Below are 25,857 nucleotides of genomic sequence, written 5' to 3' on the forward strand. Positions count from 1 at the left end.
TGTTCACTGAGTATGTAATCATCATGTCGAGCCTTTGGAGGTATGAAGTACTTAATGACGACCCTAAGCATAATCTTACGGGAGGCGAGAAAATCCCGGCTGCGGCCTAAAATCGTAATATGTATAGGGCTGCATAGTTACATTGACCCGGTGACTTCATAGAAGGTACTTGGAGGTACTTTGTTTGTTAGTAAAGACACGTGTGGGGCAAAGTATCCCTAAGTACCCGGCGTATACAGCTCAGCCTCACTTGGCCGACTTAAGAGGGGCTATCCACATCAGGCAACGTCATCGAACCGTGGATTTCTCCTCTCGTGATACTCCGACTTCTGTGTCTTACCCTTTTCTCTTTTTTCCATCCAGTTTTATCATGGGTGTAAGCCTTCCAGATTCCTCTTTCCGCAACTCCTAGAGAACCCCTCAATCTGACCCATCATCTTTTAGTTCGCTCAGAAAATCGCGGCAGCTCAGAATAGCCAGAACATGGCGAACAGTGGCTCATATGGAGGTGCCCCTCCGTCAGGATACACTGGGGGTCCTCCTGCAGCCTTGCAGGCTGGTGGATCGGTAAGTCATATGTCCATCTCTGCACCTTTCTGCTATGACTCGCAGTTCGACGTCATAGAAAAAATAGAGGAAATGTGTTAAAACGTTCTCAGAATCAACAGCCCCAATACCAGGCTTATTCAGGATCCCCAGCCCCTCAGGGATCGGTAAGCCATATTTTTTCTTAACTTCTCTTTTGCTTGTGTTTTTTCCCCCCACTTCCACGATTTACCCCTCCACGGTCATCATTATTCTGGAACCATGTCGGCACCTTACCAAGGCTATCCATACGGCGGCTCATCTCAACAGAATCCATCATCTCCCTATTCCAGGCCTCCGCCATCCACACCTTACCCCGCTTCTCAGCAACCTCAGCAACCTCAGCAATCCCAGCAATCTCAGGGCTATGGCCGCCCACCTCCACCCCCACCACAAGGCCAGCCCTATGGCTCCGCTAGTTCGCCTTACCCGGGCCAGCAACCGGGTCAGCCCTATGGCTCTCCTAGCTCGCCCTATCCAGGACGACAGTCTGCACAGTCGCCCTATCCTGGTCAACAGCAAGCTCCACAGTCGCCCTATCCCGGTCAACAGCAATACCCAGGACAACAACAATACCCCGGACAACAACCGTACCCTGGACAGCAGCCATCATATGTACATAATACCCCCTGCCCTGCATCACTGCCTGTTTTTATGTTTGCATTTGACTTTGCGTTTTGTTGAATGCTTAATGGCCGGAGAAGAATGCTAACGGAAAATAGAACCAGGCACCCCCCTACCCTACCCAGGGAGCTCCATACCCTGGTGGTCAAGGCCGTCCTGGACCCTCACCTGGACCACCAAGTGGACCACCACCAGGCCAGTATGGCGCACCCGGTGGCGCCCCTCAGTCTGCAGCTCCCCCAGCTACCCAGCAGCAAGTCGCAGCTTATCGATCGCTTTTGATTTCCACGATTCAGGAGAAGAATCTCCAAAGCTTCTACCCCCCGGAGCGACTGGACCGGCTTGTTCAGACGCTTGCCGCTGAAGCACCGGGCAAGCTCAACAGACTGATTCATGAATGGGCTGTGCCCATGGAGGTTGCGACCGACGTCATGAAGCTCGCGCTGTTCGACGTGGTTCTTTACGTCGATGATAGTGGTTCCATTGAATTTGAAGAGAAGGGTCTCCGAAAGGATCAACTCAGACAGATCCTCGGTATCGTGGCTACTGCTGCATCTACCTTCGACCAGGATGGTATTTCTGTCCGTTTCATGAACTCCAGTGAGGTGGGCGACGGCATCCGCGACGCAGATGATGTCAACCGCCTAGTGTCCCGAGTCCGTTTCTCGGGCCTGACCCCCCCTCGGCACCAACCTGAAGAGCAAGGTCATCGACCCGCTGGTTGTTCAACCCGCCCGGGCCAACCGTCTTGAGAAGCCCGTGCTGGTGATCACCATCACCGACGGACAGCCTGCTGGCGAGCCTCACGGTGCTGTGGGTGATGTTATTCGCTACGCAGTGGAGGAGACGTCTCGGACCCGTTATGGCCCCGGCTCCGTATCCTTCCAGTTCTCGCAGGTGGGAACTGATCAGCGGGCCCGCGACTTCTTGGGCTCTCTGGACGAGGACCCTCATATTGGCCACCTGATCGACTGTACCTCCAGTAAGTTCCACGTGGAATTCATGGTGGATCCTAGCTAACGCGGTGTTCTAGACTTCGAGGTTGAGCAGGATGAGATGGCCCGTGCTAACCCACCAGTGCATCTCACTCGCGAGCTTTGGGTACGCCATTCATTATGTTGATCATTGCCTAGTATTGAACTGACTGTCTATGTAGTGTGCCAAACTGATGCTTGGTGCTATTGATTCCTCCTACGACACCAAGGATGAGCGAGACAACGAACGTCGCAATGCACCCCCACCTGCATCGGTAAGCCAGTACGGAGGAGGAGGTTATGGACAACCGCCACCCCAGGGTCAAGCCCAGCCTCCGTATGGTCCGCCCCCTGGTGCCCCACCAGCTCCGTACGGTTCCCAGTCGGGCTACCCACCGCAGGGTCAACCAGGTCAATACCAACAGCAACAGCCTCCCCAGCAACCTCCCTACCAGGGCTCGCGTGGCTATGGTCAGCAACAAGGGTATGGATCGCAGCCTGGATCTGGTTACCAGTACGGTGGACAGCCACGTTATTGATGGAATGTGATGTCATACGCTTAGGCTTCCGTTAGTTTTTTTTTCGCCTGGAGGCTTGAGGGAAGATTGTGGTTGGGGGTTTGTCATTTGACCCCACGTACCTAGGCAGTTTCCATGAATCTCAATTGAACTCAACCTTGGAACTTTTATCTGCAATATTATTTTTACGATTATTTTTTTTTATATTTTTATCTTTTCAGCCTTCGAGGCCAACATATTTATTTTGATGATTAGGCCAACCTTGGAAGGCAACACTCAAAACGAATCAGTTCAATTCGTCAAGATAAATGGTTGTACATATGTACATAGGTACATAGGTACATATTAGTATGTAGTTAATATGTATTAAAAAGAGGGGAGCATGCCACTATGTACATTGTACATTGTATGTTGTACTTCCACTTTTTCCATTTTTCATCCGCAATAGGGCTGCAGGGTCTAGGGAATGTGAGGCCCGACCAATAGGCAAACAGACAGATCTGGATCCAGCGGGGCCCTTCGTGTGTTGCCCCAATGCAGCGAGGAACACTCGCATTTGATTCGACGATTCTTAATTTAAACCTGGATGGGGCTGTGCCTAGGCGTAAGCGTTGGTTGCGTCTTACGCGTTGCCCAAAACTCTACCATGAACGGGTTTGGTTACTGAAGGTCTTAAGACGTTTTGGACGTTTGGGGATTTCCCAATGTCCACTTAAACTCCAGTCTTGTTATAATATGTCTGCCTATCATATGTCTCTTCATGATACTGTAGATCTTCTACGAAATACGGAGTACGCCTTCTGGATATCAGTTGGAAACACTAGGCCGTTTTGGGCTCGCCATTTCCCTCACTTGGTCTTGGCTACTTGTCTCTCTGGTTTTTTTTAGTCGGAGTCTGATAGTCTCTAGTCTCTTAGCCTCTTGGCCTCTTTTCCTTTTCTTCTCTATAGGACACAATCATTACGCCCTTCCTTTTCTATCCTTGCGTCGACGGGAGTACCTTCGTTTGCTCAACCCTCGCAATACCTTCGTTTTACGAAAGGGGAACTTGTCTCCCCCGCTAAAAGAACAGCAGAAGAATGACTATCTGATCAGTGCATTCAATCCAATACTTCAATTTACTCTTGAGCTTGAGGGGAGAAAGCCAGTAGAGAAAAGATCCAACAATCTCGGAGGGAAAAAAAGTACCGAGATCGTCGGGGTCTGTCCCGCGCATTCGTGGCAGGAATCCGACAGGAATTCGACTGCCGTCATGTCCAACGACAAACCAACAGAACCTACGGAGGGCACTCAACCCGACCAGAACGACGTCCTCCGACGCCCATCTCTCGTGTCTCGAACCCTCTCCGACTCGGGGCGGCGCATCTCCTCCCAACATGTGCGCTTCTCAACCGATCTCGATCGCCCGTCGGCCGAGGAACAGCAACAGACAAACTGGGACCGACGCCCTAGTTCCCGCGGCCTGACAGTCGATACAGCGCTGGCGCCTCCAGTTCGACCCGTTCCCTCACCCACCTCTCCGCTCTCGCCTTCCAGTGCCACCCAGAATGCGACCCTCTCCCCCATTTCCCCGCCGAGTCCAGAGTCCGCCGGTCGGTCTCGATCGCGAAATCGTGGATACTCGCTCCGTCGCAGCATATTTAATAAGACCATCAACTCGACGGAGAACGATAATCTCGCCCTGGCTGAGCTGGGTGAGGTCAAGGAGCCGTCGTCTGATGTGACTCCTGCCCAGGCCCCGGCTGCGGAGACGCTCACTGCCGCCAATGAGAAGCATCCTCTGAGTGTCGCGCCGACTGCAACGCTCGACTCGACCCATAAGGAGGATGCTTCCCCCTATGTCTCTTCTGATACTTCGGAGAGGGGTCTCAAGGAGCAGTTCTCTGTGTCTGTGGCCCAGGAGAAGTGGCTCCAGAAAAAGGCGACTACTGCAGTGGCTGTCGCGCGTGTTCAGGCTGTTTTGACCTCTATCCAGAAATTTATTCTGCGCATCAAGGATATTCCTCCTACTCAGGATGGGCGCCACATTGACTTAAATCCGTCTATGGTGGGTTCTATGATTGATGAACGCACAGGGAAACCTTATATCGGTAACTTCATCCGTTCGAGTCGTTACAGTCTCTGGAGTTTCTTCCCCCGCCAATTCTTCGCCCAATTCACCAAAGTCGCCAACTTCTACTTCTTGATTGTCGCCATCTTGCAGATGATCCCTGGCTTGAGTACAACTGGAACATACACAACCATCGTCCCGCTTTTAATCTTCGTTGGTATCTCAATGGGAAAGGAAGGATTTGATGATTGGCGCCGGTATCGTTTAGACAAGGAAGAGAATAATCGGGATGCTTGGGTGCTCCGCCCAGGCCACGGGAAGGTTCAGGACGGTGCCTCCATGATAAGCAATGCCCAGGATTGGGAGCGGATCAAGTGTGAGGAAATTCGTGTGGGCGACGTTATTAAACTTGAGCGCGACCAGCCGATTCCTGCCGATATTGCTCTCCTCCACGCTAACGGACCCAACGGTGTCGCTTACATCGAGACGATGGCTCTCGATGGAGAGACAAATTTGAAGAATAAACAGGCTTGCCAGCCTGTGTCCAAAGTGTGCTCCACTGTGGAGGACATCAACAGCAACTCCTTGCACTTTGTTGTGGAGGACCCCAATCTGGATCTCTATAAGTTTGATGGTCACGTCACCGTCAATGGCCAGGAGAAACTTCCTTTGACCAATAACGAGATTGTGTACCGTGGCAGCATCCTTCGCAACACTGACCGTGCTCTTGGTATGGTGATATACACTGGCGAGGAGTGCAAGATCCGCATGAACGCCAACAAGAACCCGCGTATCAAGAGACCCGCTCTCCAGGATAAGGTCAACCGCGTGGTAATGCTGATCGTGGTATTGGTCGTTATCCTGGCGGTTGTCTGCACCGTGGCCTACAAGTTCTGGTCTCGGGACGTGGAGCAACATTCTTGGTATCTTGAAAATGCTAGCGTTTCCTATGGCCCGATTTTCACTTCGTTCCTGATTATGTTCAACACCATGATTCCCATCTCCTTATACGTGAGTATGGAAATCGTTAAAGTTGCCCAGATGCTGCTTCTAAACGATATCGACATGTACGACCCCGAAACCGACACCCCGCTCGAGGCACGCACCTCCACTATCAACGAGGAGCTTGGTCAAGTCAGCTACATTTTCTCCGATAAGACCGGTACCTTGACAAACAACTCCATGCGCTTCCGCAAGATGAGTGTGGCTGGAACCGCGTGGTTGCACGACGCCGACCTCCAGGAGGAGGCTGCTCGTGCAGGCGACCACACCAAGTTGATCCACAAGAAGCGGAGCGCAAAGGGGAAGAAGGCAATGGGCCGCAAGTCTAATGTTTCCGAGGCTCAGATGCCCCGGCCGTCGAATGTTTCTGGAGCGCTTGATCCTCTCCGTCAGTCTGGACGCTCGGCTACTACATACCGCACCGAAGAGATGCTCGAATATATCCAGCGCAAGCCGTACACTATCTTTGCCCGCAAGGCGAAACTGTTCATTCTGTCTATGGCTCTGTGTCACACTTGTATTCCTGAAGAAGACGTGAACGGAAACACCACTTTCCAGGCTTCCTCCCCGGACGAGTTAGCTCTTGTTCTTGCAGCCCAGGAACTCGGATATCTGGTCGTGGATCGTCAATCAAACACTTTGACCATCCGCACACAACCGAACGGGCCGGACGGAGCCCCCACCGACGAAGTCTACGAGGTCATGGATGTGATCGAGTTCTCAAGCGCGCGAAAGCGCATGTCAGTCGTTGTTCGCATGCCCGACCAGCGAATTTGCCTATTCTGCAAAGGTGCCGATACCACACTGATGCGTCTCCTCAAGCAGGCCGATCTGGCACGCGAGAAGGCGAACGAAATCGAGCGTCGAGCCAGCAGGCGCAAGAATGCCGAGGCGAACCAGGTCATTCAACGTAACAGTGAGCACCACAGCCGGAAAAACAGTGTTGTGCGGAGCAGTATGACCCGTCCTAGCTTTAGCCGTCGACGCTCGTCCATTACTGGCCAGCAGGGTTCGGCTCTTCGAGCCAGTATCGATTTTTGGCTGCGTGACCGGGAGACCGATGGCGGTATGCGGAACAGAGAGGGTGATAGTGAGTACTATAGCCCTCGGCCTTCAGCGCAGATGGGTAGACCTTCGGCTGCGATCTCGGACTCTGGAAGCTCCACGCATGGCGATGACGACGAAGACCTCGTGGAGGAGGCACTGGTTGTCAACGACGCGGCTATTTTCGAGCGTTGTTTCCAGCATTTGAACGACTTTGCCACTGATGGCCTTCGGACTTTGTTGTATGGCCACCGGTTTTTGGATGAAGCAACTTACACGACTTGGAAAACTGCCTATAACGAGGCTTGCACTAGCCTCGTTGATCGACAGCAGAAAATTGAGGACGCCGGCGAGCAGATTGAGCAACAGCTGGAGCTTACTGGTGCCACTGCTATTGAGGATAAGCTGCAGAAGGGCGTGCCGGAGGCTATTGACAAATTACGACGAGCCAATATCAAGATGTGGATGTTGACTGGTGATAAGCGGGAGACTGCTATCAATGTCGGCCACTCGTGTCGTCTTGTCAAGGAGTACTCGACCCTGACTATTTTGGACCAAGAGACTGGCGACGTCGAGGAAACGATTACGCAACTTATTGAGGAGATTACCCATGGCCGTGTGGCACATTCTGTGGTTGTGGTTGATGGTCAGACGCTGTCATTGATCGAAGCGAATGAGGCGGTGCGTGTACAGTTCTTCCAATTGGCTGTTAAGGCAGATTCGGTCATTTGTTGCCGAGCGAGTCCAAAGCAAAAGGCGTTCTTGGTGAGATCAATCCGCAAACAGCTCACCGATGCGATCACACTTGCCATTGGAGATGGCGCCAACGATATCGCCATGATCCAGGAGGCCCATGTGGGTATCGGAATCACTGGAAAGGAGGGATTGCAGGCGGCACGTATCTCGGACTACTCGATTGCGCAGTTCCGCTTCCTTCTCAAGCTGCTTCTGGTGCACGGCCGGTGGAACTACATGCGTGCTTGCAAGTACACACTCGGCACGTTCTGGAAGGAAATGTTGTTCTACCTGACTCAGGCGCTGTACCAACGCTGGAACGGCTACACTGGAACCAGTTTGTATGAGCCGTGGAGTCTGAGTATGTTCAACACGCTGTTCACGTCGCTCGCTGTCATTTTCCTGGGTATCTTCACCAAAGACCTCTCAGCATCGACACTCCTAGCTGTACCTGAGCTCTACACCAAGGGTCAAAAGCACGGCGGCTTCAATATCCGGCTCTACCTGGGCTGGTCGTTCATGGCGACCTGCGAGGCAGTGATAATCTTCTTCACGATGTGGAGTCTCTTCGGCCTCGCAAAGATCAATCCTAGCGACAATGACATCTTCTCCCTGGGCCTACTCACCTTCTCCGCCTGCATCATCGTCATCAATGTCAAACTCCAAGCCCTGGAAGTCCACAACAAAACCTACATGTCACTAGCCGTGATAATAATCTCTGTTGGCGGCTGGTTCATGTGGGACCTAATCCTCGACCGGGAATACACAATGTCCTCCGGCAAAGGCATCTACTTCCTCCCCTCCAACTTCATCCACCACTCCGGCCACAACCTCCTCTTCTGGACCGTCCTCCTCCTCTCCGTCTCAGCAGTCCTCCTTTTCGAATTCGCCGTCTCAACCCTCCGCGCCCTCTTCTTCCCAACAGACGTCGACATCTTCCAAGAATACGAACAAGATCTCGAAATCCGCAAGCGCTTCGAAGAAGCAGCCGCATCGGAACTCCAGCAGGGCTGGGACCACGGTACCAAGAGATCAAGCTTCGAGATCGCCCGCGATAATGCCGAGAAGGCTGAGATGGACGCCCGTGAACGCCAGGTCCGCGAGCTGCTCGCCCGCCCCCGCGTCATGGATACCAAGCCTGATACTAGGGAAATCGAGCTCGATGGGTTTACCAGCGCGAGCGCCACGATTAGTCACAACAGCAGTGCGCCGAGTCGCAATGCTGACACGGACCGTGGTCGCCAGTCTGGACTCCTCTGTCCCGAAGACGCTGTTGGGCGTCGGCGCTCCGTTGAGATCCAAGAACTCTTTAGTAAGGGCTATGGTGCTGTGCGCAAGGGCCAGCTCAAATGATTCAAGATTCAAGATTCAAGATTGAAGATTCGATTTGTATATGTATGACGGGATCCTGTGGTTTCTTTCCTTCTCTTCTGCTGTTATTTTTTTTTCTCCGTCCACCCTCTTTTCTTTCATAGCGATTGCATCTGCGATTCCTGTGCTTTCACTTATCATACGATTCCCTCGGGCATCGACAGGCGTTGATTTGATTTTTGACTTTTTTTGATTCTGCTCGTCCACTTCCGTGGTCTCTCTTTCCCTTTTTGTTTGCTGTTCGGTCTGTTGCACAGTCGACCGTCAGTTCCAAGATACCCCGACTCATATCGTTGGCAGTCTGGTTTTTCGCGTTCCATATCGGGGTCTCGTTGCATACGTGTGACTCCCCCCTTTCTTGCGGTTGAGGTCTAGTACATATTTTTTTTTACCTCGCAGAGTTATTTTTAATTTAGAGATTTGAAAGACTTTGCTTTATTGCTATTGTACGTTCCCGTGTAGTTGATATTGGCGGATCAGGAAGATGAGGGTTCTCTTTCTCGGCGTCGTCGGTCATGGCAAATGCCTGCTTATGGCGTGGGATCCCTTTTCCCTTCTTCTTGAATCCGTATTTTTGTTGGAGCCGAATGAAGCGCATGCGGCATGCGGCTTTGTTGATTTCGAGAGCGTTGGCGGCTGCCTCATGGTCGATCTGTAGTGAGGTTTTGGCAAGTATAATCTACAGACTGGTATTTATGTATCAAGTAGCGGAAAACCAACCTTCACGTTATTCAGGAGGGTCAACAAGAACTCCTCATCGCTGGTCTTAGACCTTTGCCGGAGCATTAGAAGGCTCTTTGCCTTTTTTAATTGTAGGGGCTATACAACAGGTTTGTTCGGTTTGTGAGATAGTGAAATTGTGATAAAGGCTCGAGGAGTTGGGTCAAAGGTCAAATTCCTTGGTGCTTTAGATGAGCAGCTCAATGATGTTATGTTGGATTGAAGTTCAAGATGGGATGAGTGGCTCCTGCGAGAGCTATAGTTGTGCAGAGTGTAGAGTTGAAAGAAAGCCCCGGCAGAGTAGAACTTGACCCTTTATTATAAGGTAGGTAGGTGTCTGCGACATACACTACTGATTTTCTCTCCGGTGCTTGGCTATCAATTCTTCGCCATTCACAAACACTGAGTGAGGTCTTGAGCCCAATCCACATTTGGTATGACCTATATCTCACATAGTTGTCGGTCCATTCCCTCTCTAATATTCTTTTTATGTCAAGTCAACTCGCTATATACACCACACCACACTATTATCGTCAACTGTTATGTTATACTTCCCCATTGCAGCCTCATATCCAAGCAACTGAAGTCCTTTCTGATCCTGTATTCCCGATATCATCTTCCGGGTCATCTAGCATAGGTTGGAAAACAATTTCCCCATGATGCCATGATTCCTCGCTCTTCCTCCAAATCACCGGAACTCTACCAAGATCCTTACATTTCACCTGCTCAACATACTCCGCAATGCCCTTTCCACCCCTAGATGCACCGAGAACCAATGCTCGGTTATCCTGATAATCAAAATATGGAAGACCCTTCCACCATCGCATTCGAATCCCCTCTCCAATAACCAGAAGTACAATCAACCCCGTAATCACCGCACTGGTAATGACATACTCCCGCGATCCGACGCGGAGAGCAGCGACCTGGACCACTACGGGTGTGGATTTCTGGAATTCACTGACCACCAATTGCGCCGAGGCATATGCAACCAGCATATCATCGACCAAGGAGGTAACTGCATTCTCCATTCCCTTCATCACAATCTGTGTTTCCGAGAGATTCCTACCAGCGACGGAAGTGCGGTAATCACTAATGCTACCATTGAAGGCGTCGCCAAGCGTTGAGCGATAGTAACTGGTCAGATCATTGGCGATGAGTTCGAGTTGTCGCATTACAATGTGGGTTATGTTGTGATGGGGATCGATATCATGGACCAGGCCCACTGCTGATTCAGACGCATTTATTTTGCTGACGCTGATGTTCCGTTCTTGAATATCGACCGAGACATTGAATATTGCCGGAGTGAATGTGACGGCACACTGCACCTGATTCAAATTCTTGTAGTAATTCCCTGAGGCGATGGCCATGTACCGCTTTGCACTGTACTCGGTGGGATTTGCCGATACCCCCACCGCAACTATTGCGTCGTCGCCTCGACCAATGTAGACCGAGTATTCGGGCGAGCTAAGGTTGCTGTCGGGAAGAAGTCCTCGAGCCGCGTAGAGAGTGGTTTGGGGGAGGACTTGGATTACAAACATCGAGCTTGTATTGTACATGCAGTCAACGGAGGCGTCGAGGCCGATTTCGTTGAAGGTGTAGTTCCTCGCGTGCGGTATGGCGACGAGGTTATCGTCGGAGAGGCCGGCACTTGCACCAACCCCGTAAGACCGGCCGTGATAATTGTATCGGGTATTGTCTAATTTGGGGTGATTGCGAACGCCGCCGTTGATTGGGGAGGCGGAGTTCATGGATGATAGAAGTGAACCTAGTAAGGCTAAGCCCACTGAGTAGGTGAAGTAACCCTTTGTCTCACGAATTGACAACCCCGTCTTGTCGATCTGGGCGGGGTATTCTTTGATCAAGCTTATATTGGACCAATCCGGGACAAGAAGGGAAGAGTTTTGGGTGCCGATAGCATCTGCCGGTGTCAATGCACCAGTCCATAGTGCTGATATGATAGCAGACAGATTTCCGAAAAGGACTGTGATGACAATCATCCAGAAAGGCAGAGAGAAGTTGTTCGTGGGAGTTGAGAGTGCTGACCAGAACTCAAGCACGTTCAGGGACACTGGACTTTTTGTAAATCGAATGCGAGTTGTCAAGTTGATCAGGCGACAGAGTGCGAAGACCTCAATGGCTGCCAGGATAGCACCGAAAATCTGGACTGCTGTCTGGACTGATGTTCGATTCGTGTTCACAAATACGTATAGGTTATCTGGAAGATGCCAGCTGGAGGCATCACTGTATACCAGAAGAATGCTTAACGTCAGAGGTATAATGAGGAGGACAAATAGAAGATGCTCGACCCAGGAGTTGGATGGTGGTAGTTTGTCATGGTCTTCAGTGCTTTTCGATGACACAAATAAATGTTTGGGCTCATTGGTGTGTCTGTTTCGTCGCATGATCCAAGGAGAACCTCAGATAGAGGTATATTAAGTTGTATTATAATAGTAAAAGAAGAAAGAGCGCTTAGATTCCCGCAAGACGGAGATGCATTGGGTATTTAGAGTCAGGCCAACTGGGAATCAGCGTGTCAGGCAAGGCGCCAGGAGCTTTATAAGGCATGGGTCTACCATACACAACAGTCTCGGATCTGCGTGGCTGATTCTTAAGCACCGGAGCCTCTTGGTGTCTCAAATTAAATTGTAGTTTTCCCAAGAAACAGGAGCTCGAGACGATTGAGACTCACTTGTTGAGAGTAGAGCATCCTAAAGATAGTCTTCGGTGTCGTTAGGTGCATATGATGAAACGACACTAATATTTCTATATGCTAGCACAGTTCGAAATATGGCGGCTAATAACGGGCACCTCAGGTCTCCGTCCCTCCATTGGTCGTGCACTCTCCCGAGACCCAATAAGCCCACCTAAGCAGGGTCTTGCCGCCCACGCTAGTCAATCACAGCGCGTACGGAAAATGTACTTACAGTGGAATCACGAAGTTCCAAGAAAGGTTCGATGATATGTATAGGTCTCTATGAGGCAAGGATGAAAGCTGATATTTGTTGTGGCGAGGTTGGCCCACGACGGGGATACCATTTCTTGGAGGCCTGATAAACAAGGCCACAACCACCCTACTGTCTCATTAGATAGGAGAATTGGAGTGGAAAAAATTATATCAATTTGTTAAATGCCATCTCCAGCCATTTAAGGAAAAGAAAATTGATATTCACCAAGTAAGGACAGAAGTTGTCACGTGTCTTTATCCCCGGCCTTCGTTTTGCCATTGACACAATCTCCTTTCTCCTCCGTCATTGTAGGTCAACTGAGCCAGAAAATACACTTTTTCAACATCCTTGTCACCGTGCGAGACAAGATATGCCCCCGGGAGGTTTGTGCAACATACACCGGGAAGATGCAGCTCTGACGATCACCAGGCCCGGCTTGTATAACATGCCGTGAAAAGTGTCGCAAATGCGACCGGACAAAACCCGTTTGCCAAAGATGCATCAGCAAAGGCCTTGAGTGCAAAGGATATCCGGACAAGTTCCGTTTTGCAGGGCTAGCAACCCGGGGGAAGTGGAAGAATAGGGCGGTCCCTGCTGTGAACCGTAATGATTCCGTTCCAACTCAACCGGGCAGCGAAACCGATCATCTACATTCCAACCATGAAGAGTTTGATCAACAGCAGCGAGATGGTTTGGCCTCGCACGTAGATCGGAGTATTGAACCACTGCCAAGTCTCGACCATTTCTGGCCACAGCCAGAAGGGCGAGTCGCCGAGTTGGATGATTTATTAATGCTAGAACGGACGGAACAGTTATTGACACATTGTGTGTTTACTTTATTATTGGTGTCAAACAGCCCTTGACTGACTGCTAGATATTCAGATGACCAGGTCATATGTCCACATCAAATCGCACTTCCAGCTGCCGGCGCGGACAACCCATATCAAGTTTATGTTCTGCCACTAGCATACGAGCAAATAGGTCTGCTGTATGCAGTTCTAGGTCTTACTGCATGCCACATGGGAATAAACAAGGAAGATGAATATTTACGAGAAACTCTGGCCGTTGAATATCGAGTCAGAGCTATACGCTGGCTTGGAGAAACTCTACGAAACGGGATATCTGGCGAGCTGGATGAAAATGAACGCGATGGAATTTTTGTTACTATTCAGATACTGTTACTCCAGGATGTGGGTTGCCAACCTTGCATCTTGATGCTTGATCCTGACACAAGAACTGATGGCTGAATCTGAATGAAGATTTTCGAATCCGGCATCTCCACCCACGGAGTTCATATTACAGGTGCCCTATCGATTTGCAACCAGCTGCGCTTGTGTGATACCCTGTCCAGAGAGGATAAAAGAACAATATTTTTCTTGGGAAATCTCGCATGGCAAGTGGACTCTTATCGTCTTTACGTTAGACTCCAGTGCTGACGCGTATCCTATTAGGCTGGACATCATCCGTTCTCTCGCAGATCCACAACGACTATGCTTCTCCCCCGAGCTTCGTGAAGCTGTAGCCACTTTAAGCGACTTGAAATTCGAGCGGGTCAATGGCTGTCCGCGTGATATGTTCCTGATAATGGGCAACGTCATAGAGCATGCGAAAGCTCATGCGATGGGCAAGATAGAAACTCCAGAATACGAGCGACTCCTCAACGCCTACCGGTATGAGCTCTACTCATGGCGTTTAAAAACCGACAGATATCCAAACGATGATCCCCGCTGGCCTGCAGTTGCCGAGGCATTCCGTCACGCATGCATACTACATACATCTCGCCTGTTGGATGAGACCCAACCCGCTGAAGCACCAATGATACAAAATTCGGTGACCGCCATCTTGGACTCGCTAGCGGAAATCCCAGCCGAGTGTCGTCTGATCGAGTTGGTGGTCATGCCACTCTTTATGGCTGGGGCTGATGCTTTGTCCCCGTACGCTCGGCATTATGTCCTTCTGCGATTCGACCATATTCGGGCTCATGGTGGTGTGGGTAACCATGTGTCGATTTCCTTGCTCAAATCCGTTTGGGATGGTCGAGGCAGACAGGCGAAACATGACAACAGCAATATTCCATGGTGGCGGTTTGTGAGTTAGCCTCTTTATGGGATAATTACTTGATCTTAGCTGACTTTTGTAGGCTCGCGACTCGGGATCGCAGCAACAGCATGACTATCTTATTATATAATCCATCCTCTAATTTTCAACATTTAACATCGTGATTCCTTTCGGAGACGAAATTATTGATTTGGATTGACTATCGAACGTTCAAATGGCTGCCAGTGAGTGATAGCAACAGCATGAAGACACAGCTGTCAATCTACGTCACACGTCACGAAGCATTGGGACCAACTCATCGAAGACCTGGCGACGCTTGTCATTGAGATCCTGAAAGATCTCCGTGGGTCCTACGCCCCCACCCAGAACCTCATCGCTTCCCGTTTCCGATACTTGATAGGCATGCTCGGCATACTCCTCAACTGGCATCCCCATACTGCGTCCTTTCTCAATGCCCATATAATCGTGTAGTTCGGCTACGCAAGATAATGATCAGTATGATACTCTTCATTCCCCGTTCCACCTTTGGGGATTTGATTGAACTGAGATATCCACTTACTAGACACAAGGGGTGGAGCCAAGTCAATCACTTTGACATTTGATTCCCTCAGCTGGTCTCGCAGGCAGTACAAAAAGGCGTTCATAGCAGCTTTAGCGGCTGAGTAGGCGGGGATTCTTGGCGCAGGCACCAAAGCCAGAAGCGATGATGTACTGTACAAACAGATTAGAAGTCCTATCAAAACGATGATTCCGGAGATTGTGTACTAACAATATAATGCTTGTTGGGGTCGACTTGGACAACAAGAATGGAGTGAACGCCTGAGTCAGAGAAACGTAGCTGATGAAATTGACGTCCATTTCTGCTCTAAAATCACTCAAGTCCCCATCCTTGGGGTCGGTCAAATCGTATTTCCGTTGGGTGCCCGGATTGAGGAAGATGCAGTCGATGTCTGGATATTGACCGGTTGCGCTTTTTTTCAATTTCAAGTTAGAAACCCCCAAAATTCATCTCTCGAAATGTTCGCCAACTGACTTTGCAGCGAATTGGGGAGCCCCGTTAATGTCGCTGACATCGTAATTGATCGCGGAAGCTTTTTCATCGCCGTGCTTTTCAACGAACTCTTCGAGACGCTGCTTCCGTCGTCCCACCACAGTTACTTTGATGCCAGCCTGAATCAGACGATCAGCCATCGCTCTACCGATCCCAGATGTAGCTCCAACGAGCAAAACGTGCTTGTATGGGAATGCCATCTTGAGATAGGATCTGATCAACCTGGGTTTATTCGAGGAAAAGAGTATTGGACTTGAGTTGGTGAGCGATGATTAGAACCCGAATTAACTGTCGGGCTCTCACACCGCATGTTTATATGCACCTATACGTACCGGATATTCCGTGGTGAGCGGGGCTTTCCTATTTGTGCCGCCGCCGCTTTTATATCGAAATACTATGCTCTCTACTAATAAGATAAAGAAAGTTTCAAGTATATCCTTATTATTAAAGGCAGTATATCTAATTTGGTATAAATCATCTCTTAAAATACTTTCGTTGCGATTGACTGGTCTATCCAATTTTCCACGTTCTTAATACTCCTGGAATATACTACTCATGGAAAAGACAGGTTTTTTTTAACAATTTGTTGTTGGTCAGTTATACTGCCGATCTGATACTGCCTGGTTATTTATCGAGTAAGCTCTCAGCATGGAGGGCCAACATCTGGGAGCTCTTGAATGCAAGCACTGTCAAAAGCCTGAATGACCTTGCAGAAGCATTCAACTACATACTGCGACTGTTTGGGGCCTAAAACATGACTGGATACCGTGATACCGACATGCAAATCGGTGGTGGTTGGCCGAATATGAATATTGGCCGATTGGGTGGGCTTGTTGGGAAGACCACTGTGGCTGCAATCGCACTGGAACCCATCAAGCGAACAGGTGGATTGAGAATCGTAATTTTGGATGCGTACATAGCTGGGAAGGGTGGTGGATGATGGCCAGGGAGTGCAATTCCGGACAATGTCGTCGAAGCCTAGCGTTGCGAACGGCATCGTGCTGATTAACTGCTCTTGAACCTGCTGCAGCAAAGCCAACTTTGAAGTGACTCGGTCGAAGTGGGCGCGCACAGGAATGGTGCTCAGACATGGACCTACAATTCGGTCCTCATGCGGAAGTCCATGGCTTCTTGCGAGAACGACCTGACCAAAGACAACGTCCTGGAGACATGACTTCTCGGTTGAGTCATGTGGCTGGGAAGGAAAGAGATAGCGAAGCGTCACAGCCCATGCTGTCTTAAGGAGCGTCGAGAGAGTGACATGGTGAGGGACGGAGATCATAGGGATCACCTTCCGAGCGTCGACGAGATATTCCGTCTCCTGTGGCGAGACATCCATCGGCACAGATAACGATTGGCCTGTAAGATGTGTGACATGGGACCCGTCAAGTATCGATCTCCAGGTGCTGTAGGCAGCCTCACTGCGCAGATCCCTCGCAGCGCGTACATATTCGGAGAATGGGGTGGTGGGCAGCAACAGCCCGCCGTTGTATAGATCAGAAAGATCTTCCGCAATGATTTTTAGTGAGTGGATATCCCACAGGGCGTGCGCCAGCCGAAACACCAGAAAAACATTCGTATTTGGAAGTGCCACCAACTGGATCTGAAGAGGAGGCTTTCCGCAATAAGGTGGCTCAGCAACTGTGCAGTCCTTCCTGCAGTGCTCCTCGAGGTCATCCACACTGTACTTGTGGAATTGTACATCCCAGGAACGGAATGTGAATTGCAGTCCACCGCCATTGTCGATTGCAAAACCTGTCCGGAGGATTGAGTGATGATTCACTAAGCTCTGACAGGCACGCAGCAGGCGGCCATGGTCGAATCCCTGATTTAGCTGAATTCTAAAATAGCGATACCGCATGAACTGGAAGCTGAATCTCTGAAATTCTGTGATGGGAAGTACTTCGTCGATATTTTTCAGGTCATCACCTGAAAGCTGCTCAGATAGTCGGCCGAGGTGAGGGGACCAATAGGCGCCTAATCCTGGACCAACACCGTTGGCAGCATCCTCACTTGCCATTGTGGCGATATAGGATACGATGGGATGGTCGCGTATAATCTCGTCAGTAAGATGGATCCCCTGCTCGCTCGCCAGAACCAGTAGCTGACGACCAGTAGAGGCGCTCCCTCCAAGCGCGAAGAAGTTACTCTCGACGTTAACTTCGCTGTTCTTGATGTTGAGTACGTCGGCCACAAGATCACGGAGCCTTTCAGCCCGGATAACGGCCATTTCGTGAGTAGGATGCCTGCGCACTCTATGGGGATGTGCTTGCTCCAGAGGAGGGAGGTTAGTCTTGATCGGGATTTCCGACAGGATTCGGTGTTTTAAGATATCTTGAACAGTGGCAATAAGGCCTTCTCTCCTGGCTGCGGTAGATAATAAAGTGGCGGTAATGGAGTCTCCGCCAATGTCGAAGAAATCACTAGCCATGTTAACGCTCTCCGGCTCAAGGCCGAGCACGTTGGCAACTAGTCTGCGAAGAATGCGGCCACAGTTCGTCGTTGGCGAGACGAAGGACCCTGCATGTTGCTTTTCGCTGCTGTATGTCAGAACTCGATCTTGAGTCCATGACGATACCTCCTCTCGTAAAAGCCGGCGGTTCACTTTACCACTCGGGGTATGCGGCATCGTGACTAGAGGCACGTATAGCGAGGGGAGCATATGGCGAGGAAGGGAGCGACTCAGGTGAGAGTGCAGGACGGTTATATCGTCAAAGAACCGACTTGATGGCGATTCAATAAATGAACACTGTTGGAGATTGCTCGATCCCCAATCTATCCCGGAACAGGGACGTACAAACGCTACCAGACGGTCTCCGTTCGTCTGGCTTTGAGGCCGGATTACCTCGATAATGGCCTCGCTGACAGATTTTGATAGGGTTGTAATCTGGTGCTCTAACTCGCCGGGCTCTATTCGGATCCCATGGAATTTTACCTGGAGATCTTTGCGCCCCAGAAAGATTATGCTGCCGTCCGGGGCATAGCGCACTAGGTCACCGGTTTTATATACTGGTCCTGGCTGCGACGGCGTCCGCAGGCGAGTCAGCCAGCAGGGACTTTTGATAAAGGTGGCAGCAGTTTGTTCCGGATTTTTGAGATACCCTAGTGCCATGGTCGGTCCCTCTAGTAAAAGCTCGCCTGTCACACCAATTGGGAGTAAGCGATCATGGTTGTTGGGGTCTACTATCCACGTAGCGGTTCCAGTGGAAGGTCCGATGTCTCTCGGATCTGAATCCGATCGGACATCAAGTCGAACAGTTGGGACGAGAGTACACTCAGCGGGACCGTACACTTGAATGATTTCCACGTACGATTCCCATGCACAGACCAAATTTCGTGGAAGTGGCTCGCCTCCCAAAACTATCGTTCTCAAAGTTGGAGCGTCTGTTGGACTCAGCAACCGCAGCATGGACGGAGTGGTGAAAAGCCAGTTTGCCTGCATATCTCTTGCCGCCTTGCTTGGGTCATTCTCTCTCTCATGCTCAGTGGGAACACAAATGCAAGCACCGACAGCAAGGGATAGTAGGGTTTCATTGATGCTAACGTCGAACGCGTATGAGGAGAGTTGCAGAACACGGGATCTCGGCGTCAACCGGAGAGAACAACATATGTTCTCTGCCGCAGTACTTATAGCACCGTGAGAGGTCACGATTCCTTTGGGTTCCCCAGTCGAGCCTGAAGTGAATAGCACGAAAGCAGGGGAGCTTTGTTCAACATGTGGCATTGGAGGTGCGTTTGATAGGCCTTCTGTATGGCTACTAGAAAATATGAAGACATTCGCATGCATGCCATGGCTGACCTCTGCACAAGCCACTGACGACACAATGATCCGCGCATCTACCGCAGACACGAGGTGTTTCAAACGCTGGGTTGGGTATGACGAGGGTAGCATTAGGAAGGCCGCCCCTGCCCGAAGAACCCCCAGCATGGCTACTGTTGCCCATGGGCTTTTTTCAAAAAGCAGCGGCACTATGTCTCCTCTTTGAACGCCTTTCAGAATAAGAGAGCTCGCCAACCGATCTGCATGCATACTGAGATCTCCATATGTTAGTTGAACATCATGACTATAAACAGCCAAGGAACTCGGTTGTGCACGGCAGCGGGCTCCAATGAGGCTGTGTATAGAGGCATGAGAAGCAATTGGAACATTACTATTCCAATTCTGCAATTTTTCAAGATCCCAAGGTGGAACGACATTGACACCACCGATTGTCTGGTGTTGATCGAGCAGGAGCTGGACATATATATGTCCCAGCTGATGCAGGATCCGCCGAGTATCTGCCTCTGAAATAAACTGGGAGCTGAAGGATACCTTCATAGTGAGGCCATCTTTCTCTAGCTCACATATGAGCTGTAACGGATAGCTTGCAAATGGCAGGAGATAATCCGCCTCAGTGGTGATCAAATCACTGAAGAGGCCTGACCGCATGGCGGACTTCCTTTGGCGATCTTGGATGATCAACAGATTTTGCAGGTTACAGGCTGCAGCAGCTTCGGATCCAGCCTGGCGGATATTCTGCAACCCAGTCTGTTCATGGTCAATCATTCGGGTCAATTGCTCCTGAACACCGCATAGTGCCTTCTGGACGGAGTCAGAAGAATTTAATTTGATGCGAACTGGCACCGTGGCGAGAACAGGGCCAGAAACTCTGTCAATTCCTTGCATAGAAGCACTACGCCCCGTGACGACTGTCCCGAATATCACATCCTTGGAACCGACCTCTTGTGATATGACCATAGCCCAGGCTAGCCGAAGTGCTGATGCCCTGGTGGATTCGGCACCTGGCGATGTTTTCACGTCAACGGAGTGCGTCATAGTGCTTACAACCTCGGAGGGTGTAGCCACAGGTTCACGATTTTCAGGGAAAGAACAACCGCTGAATCCTGCGAACTCGGCTCGCCAAAACTGATCAGACGATGAAGGAGCACGGGCATGGATATGCTGGACAAATAGGCTGAACGGATGCAATGTAATATGGTTCCCACGGTACGCCTGCTCCACCTGCTCAAGGAGAAGGTTGAGTGACCACGCATCGAAGATTGAATGGTGAATAGCGATGCGAAAGAACGATTGTAAACCTGATGTGATTGCGAATCGCACAAGTGGACCATGGTCGACGTTGACTACAGGAAGCTGACCCTCATCTTCAAGGACTTCCCATGGAATTTCATGCCGCATAACCACTTGGAACATACTTTGGTCCAGTCGCGCAATACGTGTCCGCAGATTTGGATTTGAGTCCCAAACAGCCATCCATGAATTCCTGAACCTGGCCATATCTATGCTCTCTGACAGCCTCCAACGGAGTTGGGCGATATAGGCGCCGGGGCTTTTCGTCGACAAGGCCATCAGCCCTTCTTGCATTGGCGTGCATGGATAGATGTCTTCTATCATATTTGGATCAACTTCCAACTCAGAAGCCACGGCCTTTTGAAGGTTTCCATCCGTAGGCAAGAGAGCAAATGGTAGCGGCGGGGCGCATATGTGGCCCGAGGCTTCTTTAGTAATGGCCGACGCGATTGCCGCCAGTGTTCTATGCTTGAAAATATCGCTGACAGTGAGTGTTAAACCTGCCTCCTTCAGCATGGAAACAGTCATAATGGCCTGCAAAGAATCTCCCCCGATTCTGAAAAAATCGTCATGTCGCCCAGGGGGTTGAGTGTTAAGGGTTTCTGCCCATATAGTTTGCAGTGCCTTCTCCTCAGATGTCATACACGGTTCTGGGCTGGCTTGATCGAAGTCTTTTGGTAGGTTCAGTGGTGTTTTCATCAGCTGCACCCGGTCTACCTTGCCAGACTTTGTCAATGGCAGCCTATTCATGAACACGAAATGTGCGGGGATCATGAACCGAGGTAGGACAGTTGTCAGGTATGTCTCCAACTTGTCAGCCCAGGGGCTTGACACACTGTCCGGGAGGATTTCGGGCTCAGTTTCCCCTATACCTTGGGGTGATGCTTTTCCCACAAAGGCTGCGAGTTTCCTATGTCTCTGAACATCGTCTCTATCTCCAGAGGAGAGAGCTACGACTGTGACATCCTTAACTCCCAGGTTCGGGCAGCTTTTGATGTGTTCCTCAATGTCAGCCAGAACGATCAGCTGACCATTAACTTTGATTTGGCTGTCTCTGCGGCCAATGTAGTAGATGGACCTATCCATATTATAACGAACCAAGTCCCCAGTGCGATATAGCCGACTTTGTGAAGGCTGGGGTTGCCATTCCACACGGCCTAAGAACTGCCGTTTGGTACGCAACTCATCGTTCAAATAGTGTCGGGCTAATCCAGGGCCCTGGATGAGCAGCTCCCCGACTGCCCCGATGGGAACCAAGCGGTCAGAATTATCTGGATCGGCCACCCAAAGAGCCGAATCATGGGAATGACCGATAATATGAGGGTCCCAGTCTGAGCTCTGAACAGAGACCACAGCAGCCGGCCCGGCAGTCTCGCTGGCACCGTATCCATATATCAGCTCAACCCTATTTACCCAGTTCTTCAGCTGCGACCTGCCAATTCTATCGCCTCCCACAGATAGAACGCGCAGAGTCGGGACAGAATCAGGGGAGAGGAGCTCGGCTAAGGCAGGGGTCAGATGGGCATAGTTGACGCGATGACGGTTGATGAACCCGGCAAGGTCGCCAATCCGTTCCGGTTCGGATGGAATGCATATGCATCCCCCAACCAGCAAAGTTGTGAGGAGTTCTCGATTGCACATGGTAAATGAATGGGAGGAAAACTGCAGCCGACGCATATCCGGACCTAATCGGAGGGCTGTGGCCGATCGCTTCGTGGAGGTACAAAACGCCCCGTGCTCCATGACTAGGCCCTTGGGTTCCCCAGTGCTACCAGACGTGAATACTGCGTATATTGGATTTCTCGGCGTACATCGAGATACCGATAAGGGAGGTAGCTCAGAGGTGGTTGGGGGTTCCTTGTCGAGACACAAAGTCTGCTCAGCCAGTTGATGAGACAGAGCGGCACAGCTGAGTGAGGATACCACCAACGGAGCAGACACCGACTTGCAAATTTTCTTCAGTCGATCGATAGGATGAGAAGGATCCAGTAAGACAAAAGCAGCACCAGCTTGGATGACCCCGAGGAGTGCTACCACTACCATCTTGGACTTCTCAAAGCACAACGGGATGAAGGTTTCTGGGCCGATGCCCATAGCTATGAGTTGGGCAGTGAGATGAGTGGACTGTTCTACGAGCTCGCCATAGGTCAACTCGCCGTCCCACGCGGACACGGCCTGATCAAGACTGTCTCGACCCCGACGCAAAATGATGTCGTGAACGCATTCCGGGTTCCACGAGCTGTCGGTTCCAAGAGATGCATTCCAGTCAATCATTTGATCGGTATCCGCCCGGCTGCATAATGTAAGCTCTATAACAGGCGTGTCGAGGTTGTGAATGATCTCCGATATGGTATGACGCAGTGTGCCTGCAATGGCCTTTGCTTGCTCACCGGACAGAGTATTGCATTTGTATTCAATCACAGTTGACTCGACTACATTCTCTATATCATAACGGATTCGCACCTGAACATCAGACTAACAAATCCAGATCTCTGTTAGCAATACGATACACGTCTAATTACAGGACGACTCACGTTGTGAAGGAGGTCGATGCTTTCCAGCCGGTCATCGGAACGGTCTTCATAGACGGCCGTGTTGACTAATCGACGATGATTATCTTGATTTTCACCCGAAGAGCCACATGAAGCACTTTCATAGAACTCCATGACATGGCGTAAAAGAAGTCGTCCGGTAGTTGACGCGGCAATATGAGCGTAACACATCCCACCGACATCTGTCGAGCTGCCAATTGCCGTTTCATTTGCGACCCTAAAACAGACTTGGTCCTGACTGGTATATGATCGCAGTACCAGGGCCCATGCAGCTTTCATGACTTGCACAACCCCTACTCCCCCTACATCCGAAAGTTGATTTTGCAGTCTGCGGCATCCTTCTCGGTCGTCGATGGTGACCGACCCATGTGGCTTTGTCGATTCCTGATCATGCGCCTTGGAGGTCGACACAAGTGGTGGAAGAAGGCATGAAACGAGGCGATGGCTGTCCATTATGCTTATCAAACGAATTGATAAAAAAAAATGAATGAGACCCGATGTCGGCGGGCCTTGTTAGGCTTCCTTGTAGGCCAATGTACGACTCAAGGCGGCGAGGCCTATATACCTATATCTAGGCTACCTAGGTATGATATGAAAATATTCGGACGATTGCATGTTATAAATACAACTGCCAATGTGCGTAAGTTATACGCACAAAAATGGGCGCCATTACCGTCCTGGTTTGGTTCAATTCAGCATATTGCCGTTCGAAATACGGGGCATGGTACTCAGCGGCATGACGATCCCGATCGCATGCACGATATTTGGATCTGAATGGGGACCTGATCGCTGAGTAGGCATGGCATTCGCGAGTTGCTGATCCCTTACAGCAGTCTCTGACCACTACCTAGGTACCACGTCACTAGGTACGATCTATGAGCACTCACCGGTTCGGAAATCAAGACCCTCCGCAGCATGAACAAGGGTGGAGCGCATACCATGAAATAGATCTCATTGCTAAGTCCTCCAGGGCTCCACTTACATAGTTCCAACCTTATAAGTGAAACATGCGGAGAGCGGTGGCCAACCTTTCCTCGTGCAGCATTATTGGGCAGAATAAATCTAGTTGTGGCGCACCTGAGCATCCCAAGGTTGCTTTTGCCTCAATTCAAGACTGCCTTCTCCTAGCATATGACATATCGCCAAAAGGGATCCTGTCCATGCTTGCATCGTATTGCACCTGTGGTGCGCTGTATGACTGATCGGCATCTTCACCGCCGATTGCTGATTCCAGAAGTTCTCGCTATTTACCTCAGCCCCAGACTTGGTGCTGCCTTCTAGTAGTATGTTACAGGAGATTGTTATAATGCAATCATAATCCCCGGAAAAATTTTACGAAGGCTCATAATCAATTTGATTGAATAGCCCCGTATCACATAGGTTATCTCCAGATTGAGCCAACAAACATCTAGAAGATATACACGAGATGCAGGTGGAAGAATTGAAACACGCACTTTCACCTGGATATGACCTGAATGTGGCTCAGTTCGAAGCCCTTTCGAAGGCTAATGTGCCGATACGAGCGCTTTTGGAGGGATACAGCAATATTGAGCCGGAAAAGGTTCTGGCACATGTGAAGGATGTGGTAAGTGAAGCACAGTTCAAAGGTTTCGGTGTCTTTGACTAAGTACTCATATTTCTCAGAGGGATCGGGCTTTCGCCGTGGTATGTTGCTTTACTATACTGTCGACAGATAGTCAAGAATCTTTGATCTAACCACGCCATACTGCTACAGTACCCATATCCGTGCGTTGCGAAGTTCATGTTCCTGGAACCAGCAATTTCCACGCTACCCTGCTTCAATGCCATTGTGCAACGGGTCAAGGAGGGCCAGAAGTTATTGGACATGGGCTGCGCCTTTGGACAAGAACTTCGTCAAGTGGTAAGATACCCGTTCAGCTCCCCTTTTTGCGTGTTATACCAAGGCACTAAAAACGTGACCTCGGGGGTATAGGTATATCATGGTGGACCCTCTGAGAACCTGTACGGCGTAGATCTCCGCCTCGATTTCATCAACCTAGGATTCGAGCTATTTCAGGATCGCTCGAGCCTGAAGTCCCAATTTTTCGCATCGAACCTGCTGGACAATAATTCAGAGGTGGTCGCGGAACTCACTGGGAAAATCGATATTATATTTGCATCGTTATTCTTCCATATCTTCAGCTGGAACCAGCAGATCACGATTGCCAAGCATGCGCTCCAGATCCTTACGCCTCAACCAGGGTCAATAATCGTGGGACGGAATGCCGCATATGTCAAGCGAAAGACGCCACCCTTGCCGGAGGAACGCACGACCCAGTCTTTCCATCACGACCTTGAAAGTTGGAATTTGCTTTGGGAGGTAGTTCAGAAAGAAACCGGCATGAGACTGCGGGTGGAAACTTGGGAACAACCCGATCAGGACTTGAAAGATCATCCACAACTGGGAGCATATATGATGTACTTCACCGTGACTCTAGAATGACAGAAAGGGGTAGCGAAATGCGGGCCACACACTCAATAAACTGATTGCAATTAAACTGGTCTGGCCTTTATACTATCAATATTGTAGTCGAGT

The 25,857-nt window shown here is 50.3% G+C and overlaps 8 protein-coding genes across 8 annotated transcripts; 4 read left to right on the forward strand and 4 right to left on the reverse strand.

Annotated features, from left to right (window-relative positions):
* Positions 1-298: 298 nt before the first annotated feature.
* Positions 299-2,763, forward strand: rfeF (uncharacterized protein). Its single transcript, XM_056868872.1, has 7 exons — positions 299-376; positions 445-567; positions 856-1,200; positions 1,308-1,865; positions 1,915-2,191; positions 2,243-2,310; positions 2,366-2,763. The coding sequence occupies exons 1-7, from the start codon at positions 371-373 to the stop codon at positions 2,720-2,722; spliced, it is 1,734 nt and encodes a 577-aa protein (XP_056733656.1). The 5' UTR covers positions 299-370; the 3' UTR covers positions 2,723-2,763.
* Positions 2,764-3,953: 1,190 nt separating this feature from the next.
* Positions 3,954-8,885, forward strand: N7487_001125 (aminophospholipid-translocating P4-type ATPase DNF3; the record flags this gene model as incomplete). The annotated part of the gene is made up of 1 exon (XM_056868873.1): positions 3,954-8,885. One exon carries the CDS (start codon positions 3,954-3,956, stop codon positions 8,883-8,885), a length of 4,932 nt encoding a protein of 1,643 aa, XP_056733657.1.
* A 430-nt stretch (positions 8,886-9,315) lies between these two features.
* Positions 9,316-9,689, reverse strand: N7487_001126 (uncharacterized protein; the record flags this gene model as incomplete). Its single annotated transcript, XM_056868874.1, has 2 exons — positions 9,316-9,555; positions 9,624-9,689. The coding sequence occupies 2 exons, from the start codon at positions 9,687-9,689 to the stop codon at positions 9,316-9,318; spliced, it is 306 nt and encodes a 101-aa protein (XP_056733658.1).
* Positions 9,690-10,189: 500 nt separating this feature from the next.
* N7487_001127 (uncharacterized protein) lies at positions 10,190-12,025 on the reverse strand (the record flags this gene model as incomplete). Its single annotated transcript, XM_056868875.1, has 1 exon — positions 10,190-12,025. The coding sequence occupies one exon, from the start codon at positions 12,023-12,025 to the stop codon at positions 10,190-10,192; it is 1,836 nt and encodes a 611-aa protein (XP_056733659.1).
* A 913-nt stretch (positions 12,026-12,938) lies between these two features.
* On the forward strand, positions 12,939-14,756 carry N7487_001128 (Zn(II)2Cys6 transcription factor; the record flags this gene model as incomplete). Its single annotated transcript, XM_056868876.1, has 6 exons — positions 12,939-12,951; positions 12,998-13,393; positions 13,451-13,758; positions 13,828-13,961; positions 14,020-14,656; positions 14,709-14,756. 6 exons carry the CDS (start codon positions 12,939-12,941, stop codon positions 14,754-14,756), a joined length of 1,536 nt encoding a protein of 511 aa, XP_056733660.1.
* Positions 14,757-14,893: 137 nt separating this feature from the next.
* N7487_001129 (oxidoreductase, short-chain dehydrogenase/reductase family) lies at positions 14,894-15,877 on the reverse strand (the record flags this gene model as incomplete). The annotated part of the gene is made up of 4 exons (XM_056868877.1): positions 14,894-15,102; positions 15,186-15,337; positions 15,396-15,596; positions 15,660-15,877. The coding sequence occupies 4 exons, from the start codon at positions 15,875-15,877 to the stop codon at positions 14,894-14,896; spliced, it is 780 nt and encodes a 259-aa protein (XP_056733661.1).
* A 443-nt stretch (positions 15,878-16,320) lies between these two features.
* N7487_001130 (uncharacterized protein) lies at positions 16,321-23,579 on the reverse strand (the record flags this gene model as incomplete). The annotated part of the gene is made up of 2 exons (XM_056868878.1): positions 16,321-23,223; positions 23,283-23,579. 2 exons carry the CDS (start codon positions 23,577-23,579, stop codon positions 16,321-16,323), a joined length of 7,200 nt encoding a protein of 2,399 aa, XP_056733662.1.
* A 1,147-nt stretch (positions 23,580-24,726) lies between these two features.
* Positions 24,727-25,764, forward strand: N7487_001131 (class I SAM-dependent methyltransferase; the record flags this gene model as incomplete). Its single annotated transcript, XM_056868879.1, has 4 exons — positions 24,727-24,885; positions 24,945-24,965; positions 25,036-25,182; positions 25,255-25,764. The coding sequence occupies 4 exons, from the start codon at positions 24,727-24,729 to the stop codon at positions 25,762-25,764; spliced, it is 837 nt and encodes a 278-aa protein (XP_056733663.1).
* Between the last annotated feature and the right edge of the window lie 93 nt (positions 25,765-25,857).

The sequence above is a fragment of the Penicillium crustosum genome (genome assembly GCF_028827405.1).
Source record: "Penicillium crustosum strain IBT 35664 chromosome Unknown utg000001l_segment0_segment0, whole genome shotgun sequence".
Classification (NCBI taxonomy): Eukaryota; Fungi; Ascomycota; class Eurotiomycetes; order Eurotiales; family Aspergillaceae; genus Penicillium; species Penicillium crustosum.

Excerpts from the sequence above, each read along its gene's own strand:
- rfeF (XM_056868872.1), top strand. Across the intron at positions 1,201-1,307 it reads CTGGACAGCAGCCATCATAT|AACCAGGCACCCCCCTACCC; the intron begins GTACATAATACC and ends AACGGAAAATAG. Across the intron at positions 2,311-2,365 it reads ATCTCACTCGCGAGCTTTGG|TGTGCCAAACTGATGCTTGG; the intron begins GTACGCCATTCA and ends CTGTCTATGTAG.